General features: G+C 35.1%; 1 protein-coding gene across 1 annotated transcript in view; it reads right to left on the reverse strand.

Moving 5' to 3' along the window:
* Positions 1–15390, reverse strand: part of LOC132096117 (ephrin type-B receptor 1-B) — a 222759-nt gene that overhangs the window by 122314 nt on the left and 85055 nt on the right. The window contains exon 3 of the mRNA XM_059501302.1: positions 6370–7051. Coding sequence (XP_059357285.1) covers positions 6370–7051 — 682 coding nt within the window. The remainder of the gene's footprint in view (positions 1–6369; positions 7052–15390) is intronic.

The raw sequence follows: 15390 nt of genomic DNA on the forward strand, positions 1-15390 counted from the left end.
CCTAATATATATATATATATATATATATATATATATATATATATATATATATATATATATATATATATATATATATATATATATATATATTTGTAATTCAATTAATTAAACTTAATTTAATTATTTTAACTAAAAAACTGTTTGTTTGTTTGTTTGTTTATTTATTTACTTATTTATTTTCATATTTTTATCTCACCTTTGTTGCTTGACAACTAAATATAAATTGAAATCCTCAAATGACTAAAATGACTAAAAGAAAATGAACTCAAATAACATTAAACTAAAGTTAAATAATTAATATAAACAACTACTAAAAAGACAAACTTATATAACATAACACAAAAGTCAATTTAAAATTCTAAGATACTGTAACTGTATTATAATAATAATAATAATAATAACCATAACAATAATGACGATAATAATGATAATAATAATAATTTGCAGATGTAAAAAATTAAATTAAATTGGTGGGTGAGTTGGTATAAGCACTTGTAAGTGACCACCCACACTGAGAACAGAGAGATGGAGAAAGAAGTCTTTTTTGGCCCCGTTCTAGAGAGAGAGGCAGGAGTCTAAATTACTACCGTCTGTCACACAGTTCTCCTCACTCCTGTCCAGAAACTACTTTATAAAGGCAGACCCTCTCAAACAAACACGTACACACTCAAACACAGACCTCAGCACTATTCACAAGGGTTTGGTACAGCAGCTGATGTACAATTATTAACAGAGGACATCTGTGATTTCATGTACTGGCTGGGAATGAAGGTGGACCAGGCAGCAAAAAACAAATCTAGCTTTAGTTACGAACTTCGACAAAGGTCAAAATAATATTATACTGCAATTACAGACAGATTTCTCAGAGGACGCTTGAGTTATCAGAAAACAAAACAGACGGTGATTTGTTCTGTGATAAACACACAATTAAAAATCACAAAGTACATCTGTGAAATACCAATTTACTTCTTCAAATTCAGAAGAACCAAAAAAAAAAAAAAAAAAATCGTGCTGTCCAGATCTCCTCTGTTCTCTTCTGAAATTTGGCAGCCGGCATCAGAAAACCATCATGTACACAAATCTGCATCCTCAACACACGGCCCCCATCTGCTAGCGCTTGTTTTGGGTCATTTCGAGGGATATTTGAGAGGGGAAGAGGGTTCTTCTCTCCGGGAAAAGCACGGATGAACATCTCAGTGGAACGGAGATTGGACAGCACCGTCTGAAAGATGTAAACAAACTTCAACTAGATGAGAGGGATCTTCCAGATGTCCAAAACCTAAGCTGTCTGTTGTACGTAATGGCATCAGTGTGTGAGTGTGTGTAGGGGTGTTTCTGTACCCGATGACTAGCATGTGTGTGCTTGTTTATGGCTGTTTTAATAGAGCTCTGCTGTGTTTGGCTATGGCTGATTGTGTGTTGTATAGAGCGGTAGGTGTGTGTTTATGTAATGCTGAGAGTGCTTTTCAATGGCCTTTTGTCTGTGTATATATAGAGCTGCAAGTGCATGCATGCTTTGTGTGTTTATGTCTGTGTCGATCTGTGTAAAGTGTATATACAGTTGTAGATTTAAGTTCGTACCTAAATAGCTGTTAAAAAAAAAAATCAATTGCATCCTAAACAAATTCATATTTTTATCCATCAAGGGTGCATACAACTGTCAAAAAATTAAAGAATATATGTGTGTGTGTGTGTGTGTGTGTGTTTGCGCGCACGCGTGTGTGTGTGTGTGTGTGTGCAAATCACAATTTCCACATTGATAAAAATAAGGAATGCTTCTTGAGCAAATCAGCATATTAGAATGATTTCTGAAGGATCATGTGACACTGAAAACTGCTGCTGAAAATCAGCATAGACAGCAGGAATAAATTGAATTTTAAATTATATTAAATAAGAAAATTAATATAATTAATATAATAATATTTTCACAATATTGCTGTTTTACTATATTTTAATCAAATAATTGGAGCCTTATAGACTTAATGTTTGTTTCAAATACCATAAAAAATCCTACTGACCCTAAATTTTGAACTATAGTGTATATAAATTAATGTGTGTAAATGATTCTTATATATAATAGATCAAAATAATTTACATTTACATCCCATTTGTTGAAAAACAATAATATTGTCAAGGAAAACTGTGCAATTAATTACAAAAATGTTATAAATTATATTTGTTTTAGACCGTATACAGACAAAATATGTCTGCTAACAATCGGTAGCAAACAAGCAAAATATTCACATGGCTTTTTCCGAATTTCTGAATTCAATATACAGTATACAGAGTGAGTGTTTGTATAGAGCTCTGTGAATGTCTTTGCATATAAAGTTATACGTGACTGTAAATGTGTGTGTTAGTATAAAGCTGTCCTCTCTCTCCAGGTGTGTGTCAGTTCAGACGGCTCTTGCGGTGAGTGTATCTCTGTTCAATTCCACAGCCTGTGAGGGGTCATCCAGCCTCTCACCCCTCTGTCAGAGCACTCGAGACACACACTGGCAGAATATACAGCCAAATATGCACCCCAGAACAGTCCTGGCTCGATCCGGCACAGCCTTTTTTTTCCCGCAGAATCCGAGCTGAGCTGAGAGCTGTGGCTAATGGGGGGAGGTTATTTTATTAATATGCTGATTTTACTCTTGGTGACAGCCATCATCTCTCTCCCTGAGGGTGTGATCTAATCCGACTTTCACACAGATATGCGGACATACTGTATACACACAGTGATTATTCAGACTCCCTCTGAGCAGGGTCAAAATAACAAACCCAGCTGTGCGTTAGACAGAGTGAACGAGGGAAAGTGGGTGACAGAGAGAAAGAGACAGAATTAGACACACTGGCTGTGTTCTAAAAAGCAAAATAGCATACTAGACTATTTTTTGATTAATTTATTATTTAATCAGACTGCCAAAATTAAAAAAGTAAAATATGAATAATTTACTTCTAATAATCAGCTGGACACCGCTAACTAAATTACACAAGGTCCTAATGAGATTATTTGACAAGCATAATGAGGTCATGTCTCAACTAACATACTATTGTTTGCTTTATATCAAGAAAACAGTAGGTAGCATACAGTGTATATTGTGCAGTATGCAGTAAGTAGTATGCAACAATCCCTTCCAAGACGTAAAGCTGCTCAGACTTCCTTTGAGACACATTTATAATAGCTCAGACACCTTCATTAACCCAAAAGACCAATTACTCTAATCAACCTCTAATCACCCTCTCCAGGTCCAAATCGACCAATGAAAGCAGAGGGGGGTGTGAAGGTTTGGATCCAGACGGCCATCAACAAAAACAGACTAATGAACATTAAAGGAATACTTATTACCCCAGGTTGCCTGTGCTGGTAAAAACAACTCCAGGGAATTTATGGAAACTTTATAAGAATGCAATGTGTGTGTGTGTGTGTGTGTGTGTGTGTGTGTGTGTGTGTGTGTGTGTGTGTGTGTGTGTGTGTGTGTGTGTGTGCATGTGTATGCATGTTCAGACTGCATTATATTACCCCATCAAAAGCCTTTATGGGAACTCGCAGATCAAAGAGTCAGTAATTAGTGGTGACTTGCTGTGTGCGAAATCGTTAATCCGCTAACACACTGGCTTTTAAAAACCGCGGCCACATCTAGCTGACAGACTTTATACCAGATGCTAGCACCCAGCAAAACCTCAACCATCTTTAATCTTCAAAGTTTATGACAACTTCATCACCTCTTAAGGCCGGGACACACCAAGCCGACTTCAAACAACTAGCGGCGAAGAAAGCCGACGGTGTTGTCGCCTCACGTCGGCAGCATCGGACCAAAAAGCAGCGCTCGAACACACCGCACAGAATACATCCAATGGGAAACTAACATGTGTGTTCTGTGCATGCGTGAGAGGAATTAACTGTCTATATTAGCAGCAATCAATAGTATATATTCGTCATTCAAAAGGAAAAACCGAAACAAAGATATACGAGATTGTGGCGAGTGGGGCGGGGCCGAGAGCCATGGGAGTGATTGGAAATGAGCGACACCTGCTCGACCCACCGGTCTCGAGTCCCACGGAGGAGATGGAGGGATATAAAACAGGAGCGACGACAGTTTATTTGACAGATTATGAAGTTTGTACTGCGTTACAGAGATGAACGCAGATATACGAAACGTAAACAAAGCGTTGCTTGCTTACCATTAGTAACATTGATAACTTTAAGCGACTCATGTTGTTATGAAAATATTCATTCATGGTTGGGAAAGACTACATAACATTTAAACAGCCTTCTGTCTGTACCGCCTTCATTTACGTACTTGTTTTCATCACTTTCGCTTTAATTCTCTTGACTTGTAAGACTTGTTCGCTAAACTAAACATCCAATCAGAGCTCTCACTCGCGCAGACGGTTCCCGATGGCCTTTAGGCTGATTCAACATGTTGAATTCGGCAAACTGCCACCAGCGCGACCATCTCTCACCGTCGGCCTGAAGTTGGCAATGGCCGACCGTCGGCACGGTGTGTCCCGGCCTTTACAGATCTCAGAGCATTCCAGAAGACATCCGACACCGTGTCCTCGTTATTTTTCTGTCATTTCCAGCAAATGTTGGTATGTTTCTGTCCATTCACATATATACTGTTGTTTAAAACTTAATTTATTAAATAAATTCAGTTAAATAGTTAATTTTAGCTGACTCGAAAGTTAAATGAAGTTAAATTACATCTTTCCTTGCATGTGGATTTCAAGACTCAAATATATGTAATATCCAATCATGTTTTAACCATAATTATTATACAAAATAAATAAATAAAAGTTGGGGTCAAAACTGCTCACATTCCACTTGGGTTTTGGACGCTGTGTAAAATTAATTTCAAGTTCGCAAAGGCCAACTTTTGAGGGATTTCTGCAGTTTAAAAACAGGTCTTGGACTACATGGACATTATGACCATCTCTTAGTTGATAAGAAGACCTTGCTTGAGGATGCCAATGAACTCAACAAGGCCGCCACCTGTGCATGTGTGTATTTATGTGCAGAGGCACCTGTGGTCCTCAAGAGTTGGCCCACCCAGACTAAGTGCTGTATCTGTTCATTGATCGAGACAGATGGCTGTCAATCAATCTTATCATCTCTCAACACATGTGGTCCTGAGGGAGCCAATATGGCACTGGCCTTGAGTGAAGGCCAAATCGACCAATTGTAGACCTTGAGAGAACAATATGACCATTTGTGTGTTGGTGTGCACATGAAAATAGACTAAATACAGACAGAAAAAAAGATAAACTGTGTGTTTATAGGTCTGATTTGCCCACCAGAAAAGTAAAACCTTAACCAATATATCAAATTAAAATATAGTATTTATAATAGTGGTTTTATTTCAAAGGACAAATTCAAAAAATTATTCCATTTGACTACATATTTGCCTCTAACACCACATTCTGCTCTCTCTCGATGTGTGCACATTGCTATATTAATCCAGAATAAGTCAACTGAAACTCAAAATCTAAATCTGCTGCATGGAAATCTCCTCAAATAATCACAAATCTGTGCATCTCACAACTGAATCTACAGGAAGTTCATTTGTCAAAACTTTTTGATCTAGGAATCTCATAGAATATTCCTAAACTCAGGAATAAAGACCAGCTTAGTCACTGGGTCACCAGCAAATTTTGGGCTTTGGAAGCTGTTTCTGACACTGGTCTAATAGATTAACCAGCAAGAAGCCTTTTATCAAACTGATTAAAAAGCATATTGCTGGCAAATATTATGGCTACGAAATACTGGTCCATGAGCTCAACCAGCTCCAAACCAGAACTAACCTCAAATAAAATGGAAATTCATAGAGTTTCAGCAAAGATGAATCTTGTAAAAGCTAACGAGACACCAGATACTATCCCATGTTTTCCGCCAACTGAAAAAGATCCATTTAAAACACCTAAAATATATAAATAATTATTATGTTATTAATATCAATAATTATTATGTGTTGTCAAATGATTAATCGAAATTAATCACATCCAAAATAAAAGTTTTTGTTGACATTATATGTCTGTGTACTGTGTATATTTACATATATAAATAAAAACACATGCATGCATGTATATTTTTAATAAAAATATGTTACGATTATATATTAAATATATTGATATATAATATAAAGTATATGAATACAATACAATGTAAATATTTTAAAATATATATACTGTATGTGTGTATGTGTGTGTGTGAGTGTGTGTGTATTTATATATAAATAATAAATATACAGTTCACATACATATATTATGAAAACAAAAACTTATTATTTAAAAACTATATTATTTTTGATGCAATTAATCGTTTGACAGCCCTTAAACATTAGTTAACCAAAGATCAACACTATTAAAATCCCAATGTCTTACCTCGACAGACGTTCCCGTTATCTGGCTCGAATCCTGCCTTGCAGGTGCAGCTCCCAATTGGAACCATCCAGTCCCCATCGCCATTACAGTACAACTTAATCGGTACGTCCACTTCCTCGGAATTCGGGATGCACATCCCGCGAGCGATCACCAGCGAGGTGCTCTCTGCCCCAGTCATGGTCTCTGGAAAGATTGCAAAGTTCTGCACGACACTAGGGCATTTCTTATAAAACACACGGACCGACAGCAGGGACATGCACGCACCATAGTCCTGAAATGCCAGATAAAAGCCGTTTTTTGACAACGGACCGAAACTTCGCACCTCCGTGTTCACTTTCATCAATCTACCACCAAAATCCACCTGTGAGAAGCTCTCATCCGCCGCAATGGTGTCCACCTTTAAATATGGAGCCTCCATCCAGAACGCTGTACCTTTGGTGGCGATGACAGAGTCTGTCTCATAGTAGTACAGATTAAAGGTCTCCTTACAGGATCCAGGCACCCGTGGGATGCTGCTGCAGTCTCGGACAGTGAAACGCATCTCCACATAGATGCGCTGAGCACCACGTCGTGCAATGAAGGTGGTGAGCAGCCAATTGTTCTGGTTGGACTCAAAGACGTTGCACACCTGGTATGTTCGGATGGTGTTGAGGTTCTCGTCATAGCCGCTTACTTCCTCCCACTGGAAAAGAAAAACCATAGAAGGTTTAGCAGAACAAAAAGAACAATGGCAGATGACCATACATTATTAAAATGACATAAGGACTTGGGGTGGGTTTTGATGTCAATTTCACTATTCAGTTTGATTCTGATTCACAAGCTTCAAATTAATTTGATTCAATAACGATTATTTTGGATATATATCAGGTACAATATTCTACATGCAAAATTTTCTCAAGGAAAAGAAATCTCTGAACTAAAATATACATCAGTTGGTACTACATCACTATAACAATGAAGGTTAAAATGAGCTGATTTGTGTACAAGAGTTTAAATTACACTTAATTCGTTTTTTATAATAATAAAGTTACAATTACATAATTATATTTCTACTCCAATTCACTTTTTCAAATATAAACATGGTGGCTGTGATAAAAAAATTAAATAAAAATAATAATAGATTGATATATTCAAACAAATTAATCCCTGAAGAACAGAAAAATACAGTATGTATTGAAAGAGATATCAGTTCATGTGCACTTCTCTTAAACTGAGGCGCTACAGCGATAAAAAGTTATTTTTTACATGAAATAGCAATTTATTGGATGAGAGGTGTGCTAAAATGTTACGTTTATTAACTGAAAGCAAGCATGAGTAATTAATCAATTTTGTTACATAAAAATGAAAATCTGTTAAAATCGAGAAACTAAAATGGAATATAAATAATAGTTATTTATGTCGAAATGCTACAATGTAGAACTGGATCTCTTATAATGAAAAAATAATAATAATAAATGTTGTTGTTGTAAATGACTCAGGGAATGAAACGTTTGAGTGAATAATTCAATTACTTATACCACACAAAAAGATACTCATCTCCACTCTCTAGTGTAATGATAAATAATTCTTGTCAATTGGCAAATACATTAAACACAGTAATGTGCATTTTAGCACCCAGAGAACTTTCTGTTTTCAGGTTATTGGTGTGAAAAGCCCGTATTTCAACTTAAAATTGCAAGAGTTGCTTGCTGAACCGGAATAAAGATGAGAAATATCACTGCTGGTCCATTTGATGCTATCGATGTGGAACCATGGCCTGAACTCAGACAGGTTTCTGCCTTTCATAAAATATTAAAACAAATTGAGTTTCCAGAAACCTCTCCAACCCTATATTCCCCACCCAAAAAACCATCTAAAAGCTTTTAAACACTACATCACTTTGAAACTTTTTTTTTCTGTTTTTGAGATAATGAAACCTTTATGGCCTCTCTTTCCGAGTTTCAGATCACAAAATCTGTCTCCCTAATCACCTGAGGTGGACGAGGAAGCCGCTGCCATCTGCTACGGTCCAGACCAAGTGTGGCCAGCCACTTACCATTACAATATTACCATATTATAAAATGTGATGCGGAACAAATTTGAGATTATGCGCTATCGAATTACAATTAGAAGTAAGTGGAGCAGTATATGGCTGCCCTCCTGCAACCCTGGTAAAACAGCACCAGTGGCAGATTTTAAAACATGCCAATCGAGTTCAGACTGCTGCTGAAGACAGTTCTGCTGATGCTTGTGGACAGTACAGTCTAAAAATTAAAAGTTACAAAAAGGGCCTGACAGCTTGATGCATTAAAACAGAGATATTCTGATGCCAAGAACCCCCCAAATATTTTATTTATTTAATATAATATTAAATATAACTTATTAAATATATTTTATTTATTTAATATAATATTAAATATAACTCCTAAAATATCAGCATATTTTCACAAATGAGAAAAAGCATGATATTATAAAATATAGAATGTTAGCAAAATTATATCTTTTTGTATTGGCTCAGTACATTATTAAAATATTGTGTGAAAAATACTGACTTTGTGTGATGTACGCAATAAATGCAGAGTAGTTTTACAGTTGCATTTTGTAAATAAATTAGTGCTTTCGAACGATTAATCACATCCAAAATAAAAGTTTTGATTTACATAATATATCTGTGTCTACTGTGTATATTTATCATGTATATATGAATACACACACATACGGTATATATTTTGAAAATAATTGCATGTATGTATTTATATTAAAATCTTTTATCTTATATATAAATATATTTAATACTGAAATGTAACACATGTTTGGGTGTGTGTACTATATACTACTGTATGTCAGGGGTGGCCAACTCTGGTCCCGGAAAGAGTTCTAGTGCAACATTTAAAATCAAAAATACAAATGATAAACATATTAAAAATATATATTTTTTTAATTATATAATTTTTGTTTACAATCTTTATATTGTAACGTTTATTTATACCAGTTTGAACCCCCTGCCAAGGCAGTTCCCATCTAAAGTTAATTCACCCTACAATGAAAAATCTGTCATCATTTACTCGCCCTCATCCCATTGGTTCATCTTCACACAGAACATCTGAATTGCAAACGTGAATGAGATTTGACAGCTGTGGCAGAGGGCAAGACTCAATGAAAGGCAACTTTCAATCACTTTCAGTGACTTTTGCTCTCACAAAGCCAACATTTGGCTGAAGTCTTGAAACAAGTAATTCTTTTATGATATTTTGATGAGTACTTTTATGATCATTTTTGGCACTTTTTGGAGCTTGTTGGCCCCAGGTCACTGTTGGTTGCTGCTGTATGGACAAGAACAGAGTCAACATCTTCTTTTTGGTTCTACAGAAGAAAATAAAAAGTCATACACATCTGAAACAACACAAGGGTGAGTAAATGAGTGAGTTTAATGTTTCATTTAACCATAAAATCCATGCAGTTAAAAGCCTGATGCTTTACTACTGATCCGATCTAAGTCCTTCAGTCTCAGCAGTGGACAGCTGTGAGGTAAAAGTAAGGTCATGTTGCCTGTACGTGATCGCTTGCTGCCTAAACCGTTCAGTTCACTGTTGAAGCTGGATAGCAGGCACGCCGCCGTACGGCCCTTTGGATAATCTCTGCCTCTTAACAGAGCAGGCTGACCGAATGAACTATCCTACGATATCCCAGAATTCCCTTGAGGTGGCACAGCCGTGGGAGAGGGAAACAAATACAAGGTTTGCGAGTGGGCTCTTGAGGGCTGTAAAGTTACAGTATCGGTACGGGAAGTGTGTGTGTGTACCTGTGTGGGCGCTGTTTGTTTTGTCTAAGTGTGTGTGGCCTCTGGAGGGTTGCTCACTCATGGACCCTCACTGAATAACAGTCTGATCCAAGCATACCTTGAAATGGTAAGATGGGATATCAGGATGTGTGTATAACTTTGCTGTTTGTGTGCATTATGAAAGCAGAAACAGAGAAAAGGGGAATTCAAGTAAATCGAATCTGAACAGTGATGGATCAGCGTCCGTGTGGCAGCTTGAAAGCCAGGAGGAAAAAAAAAATTGATGTGTGAAGTGCTGGCAAAAACAGTAAAATCTCTACTTCCAGAAAAAAATAAATGTATTAGAGGCGAAGCACAAAAACACATTTGAAATAAATCACCCAAAAATGAAAAATCGGTCACCAGTTACTCACCCTTAAGTTATTCCAAACCTGTATGAATTTCTTTTTTTCTGTTGAACGCAAAGATATTAGAAAAATGTTGCTAGCCAAACAGTTGCTCTTTATTTATTTATTTATTTTTTATTTATTTATTTGTTTGTTTTTGGACAATCAGTCACATTCTTCAGAATATCTTCTATGTTCAGACAGAGGAAGAAATTAATCGAAACAACATAGGGGTAAGAAAATTATAAAAATTTTGGGTGGACTATCCTTTTAAAAGAAATGTTCACCCAAAAAAATTTAAATTATTTAATTGTGTCATTCCAAATCTAGCTTGCTTTCTTCCAAGAAACACAAAATGTTCCATTCCTCTCATATGTACAATATTCGTTCGTCTTCTGAAATCAGATTTTTGTGGACATTTTGTGATCAAAATATAAGTCTACAAACAGTCATCAAGTTCACTGAAAAGATTTATTTCAAAATAATGATTCATTCAAGAATGATATTGGACATCGCTCTCACGTGAAATAGGCAAGAGAAAGAGCTAAAGAGCTTAAATTTAAGTCTGTTCCTCACAAAGCTTTCATATAGCTTCAGAAGACTTGGAATATAGTGCATAAGTCATACTTTCATGATTAGTTTTATCATTTTTGAACTTTGAATACTCCATTCCATTTAGTTTAATTGCACAGGAAAGAGCCACCAGTTGCATTATTCAAAATGCCTTCTTTTGGAAGAAAGAAAGGAAGTCATAAGAGAACAACATGAGAGTGAGTAAATGATGACAGAAATCTCATTTTTGGGTGAACTTCATTTAATGTTACATTGAAAAGTATTCAGCAGACTTGTGTTTAATTTAATAACATGGAACGCTTAGAACAAATAATAAAAAAAGCAATCATAAAAAGCCATCTGTAGCTGACTTTATCATTCAAGCAAAACCACTTCAATAGAATTAATTCCACTCTTCTAAAAGAATGCCTCTCGCACAATTTATATTTGTTAAATGTAAGATTAATGCAAGCAGACACACACGGGATGAATGTAACTTTCCATGCAACATCACGATTCAATAAATAATTAAGAGAAAACAAGATAAAAAGCAGAAACACTGTCCGTAACGGTGGTAAATTAAAATATAGAACTCCAGAACAGTGTAATTTCCATTTCATGACACATCTGTCATGATTTTTGTTAAAGCAATTTCATATCTCCCCGTTTAATTATACATACTGTCATTTTACCTCTATTGGTTGCGTAAGGTTGAATTGTTCTTTCCGGTAATTTTAAGAGACGGCGACTGTCAGACACTGGATAAAAAATTCCGCCCTCCCATTAATACTTTCATCTTAAAAAGACAACATGAAATAGAAATTGACCATTTATGCTTCCTTAATAACTGTCTTCAGTCTTATTGTGCACCACTTTCATTTATTTAAAGACAACGAGAGAAAAAATATTAGTTTCATAGTATTGCATAATCAAGAATATATATATATATATATATATATATATGTGTATATATATATATATATATATGTGTATATATATATATATATATATGTGTATATATATATATATATATATATGTATATATATATATATATATATATGTATATATATATATATATATATATATGTATATATATATATATATATATATATGTATATATATATATATATATATATATGTATATATATATATATATATATATATATATATATATATATATATATATATATGTGTATATATATATACATATATATACATATATATATATATATATATATATATACACATATATATATATTTTTTTTTTTTTTGATTATGCAATATTATGATTTTTCCCCCTGCCTTCCAGCTCTGCCCACATCCTCTATTTTATAAAGATACTCATTTATATTTATTTTTATAAATTTGCACCTTTTATAAATTGAAATGCCTTTACACTGGAAGGTATTGCTCTGGAGGAGAAGAAGGAGGGATGAGAGAGAAGTAAGAAAGAGTGAGGTGGGACTGGTGTGGAGGGGTGGGAGTGTAACATAGCTGGCATGATGAATGAGTTTACAGAGATCCTGGGCACAAATGAAAGCCCCTTTTTTTTCTCCTGACTGCCAAAGCAACTCGCCCCCACCCCTCCACCCCCCACCTCTGTAATGATGATTTATCTGTATTAGATGGACCCGTCCAATCTGGCACGGCGCTGCCATTAATACAGCAGGGCGCTGGGTCCTCCCCAGCCTGAGCTAGGGACGCTTGTCTCTCTGTCTGCTGAAATGACCACAATCACTCAACCCGACTCACGCCACAGGCTACGGCAGACAGAGCCGAGTACCAGCTCATATATCACATCTCGAACTGTGTTATACCATCAGAGATTTGCACATAATATCATACACATGCATGCACAAACACACGCTCTCACATCAACAGTAGCACAGTCATAATCACTGTGGACATTTGGCATAATGTAATGTCATCCTTTGAATCTCTATAATAGAAGAGTTACTTTTTTCAATGCAAACACGCATTATTTTATGACTATATTTACAAAACATTCAAACGTTTGAAGTTAGTAAATTGATCAAAAGTTGCAGTAACGACATGTACAGTGTTACAGATATTTCGGTTTCAAATAAATGCTGTTATTTTAAACATATTGATCAGAATGAATGATTGAATAAATAAATAAATTTGACTTTATTAATCAAACAATCAATCATTCTTATCATCCCCAAATTTTGACATGTATAAAAATATAATAAAATATAAAATCTCTCTTGGTCTCTCTCTCTTAATTTAAATACATTTTAATATATTTTAATAAGTATGTCCTTATTATTTGATCCCACTAAATGCTAAAACCTAAATATTTAAATGTTTTTAATCATTAAAAACAATTGGTTTTATTTATTACAATTTTCGTTGACTGACTGACTGATTGATTGATTAACAATTGAATTTATTTGTTATTTTTATTGATTGACAGATTGATTAACAATTGGATTTATTTAATATATATATATATATATATATATATATATATATATTAAATAAATCCAATTGTTAATCAATCTGTCAATTGGATTTATTTAATATATATATATATTAAATAAATCCAATTGTTAATCAATCTATATATTATCTATATCTATATATCTATATATATATATATATATATATATATATATATATATAAAATTTTATTGTATTTTATTTTTTCTTATAAAATGTAGAACTAGTTCGCAGTAATGAGTTATACTTTCTTCTTACAGAAGAAAGATTTTATGCTTGGACCCCTGATTATCCTGTTCCCGTAACATGGTTCCATGTTCAATCTACAGATCCATGACTTATTGTCTACATTGCAAGCATCTGGCATAGAAGAAGAGAAAGAGAACAAGAAGAGAAAGAGAGGCAATAATGCTGTATTGTAATTAGTAACTTTCAACAAAATGCAACAGATTTTAAACGTTCCCCTGAATGCACACATACACAAAACACACATAACAAGAAATTCCCTCCACAAGACTGGAGGTGCACACAAATAAACAGCGAGAAAGAGGTTGACAGAAATGGCAATTTGAGGATTCGCAATCTCAGCCTGTCTATAAAATGGTGATGAAGCCATTAAAATTGTCCAGTGTTCAGGACAAAAGTCAAATTGTTTTGAAGCCCTCTGGCTTGCACTATAATGATCATGCTCATAAACTCTTGGACTGCATGCTTTCATCAGTACAGATCTCGACTAGAGCTGAGCACTTCTCTGGCTGGGATTTACAGGTCCGCTCAGACATGGCAAGGGGTCACAAATACATCAGAGACATTCTCTTCTTTTACAGATTTCATTTGGAGGCCTTCATTTTCCAGCGTAGTTCATACTACACCGCTGACTAAATTTCCCCTCAGGGATCAATAAAGTATCTCTAACTGTTATGGGCGAGAACTTGACCTGTTGTCAACCCGACACATTAATCTCAGACACAGTCAGAGAGGACAGAACATTAAGCACATGGATTAAGTTAGCCACACATTTCAATCAAAGCGCATAGTTAAAAACTATGAAGGATTGAAAGGCCAACAAACCAAATATGTGCACAACATGACTTATTCATAGAGCTTATAAAGCAACTAAAGCTGAGCTACAAGCTACTCAGTTACAGTGAAGTTACCATTTAAAAAATTATATATATATAAACTAATAGAACATACTAATACAATATACTAAAATAAGATATTCCCAAGAAGCAACTAACCTTAGTAACTCTGTCATTTTTCCTGAATTTTTTTCCAATTTTTGATAGCTACTGTAGGGCAATAATGAGAAAAAGAATGGAAAACGGGATGGGAAAATGGTTGCAACTGAGACTTGACCTTCCATTTCCCATTTGATAACCATGACTCGACACGTCAAAGAACAAGCAATAATCGCTAGGCCTCCAACCTTGTCATTTTTAGAATGGCACATGAGATTTAAACCAAAAAAGGAGGAAAAGAAAAAGCAGCAGCAAAACAAAGGTATTCCATCATCCGTCACCGCAGCAATAATGGAACTCTCCAGGATCCCAATATCCATTTCCCATCTATGACAAGGCTTTAAATAGCCCTTTATGTGCGGCTGGATATATTTTGGTTCCGCGGCACATATGTGTGTGTGGGTTAAGAGTGTTCTTAAGCTGAATAATTCAGACGTGAGATGAGAGTAAACAGGGTTAGCAGGGGCAGTAGAGAGACCTAACCTATATGAATGGAAGAAAATAATTACCCCTCGAATCAAGTTCACCATAAACACTGATCTCTGGCTCTCAACCTCCCTCTAATATAGTTGTATGGCTATTCTAACAGCTTATGGCCTGGAAATTCACCCCAAAGAT

The sequence above is a fragment of the Carassius carassius genome, chromosome 20, assembly GCF_963082965.1.
Source record: "Carassius carassius chromosome 20, fCarCar2.1, whole genome shotgun sequence".
NCBI lineage: Eukaryota > Metazoa > Chordata > Actinopteri > Cypriniformes > Cyprinidae > Carassius > Carassius carassius.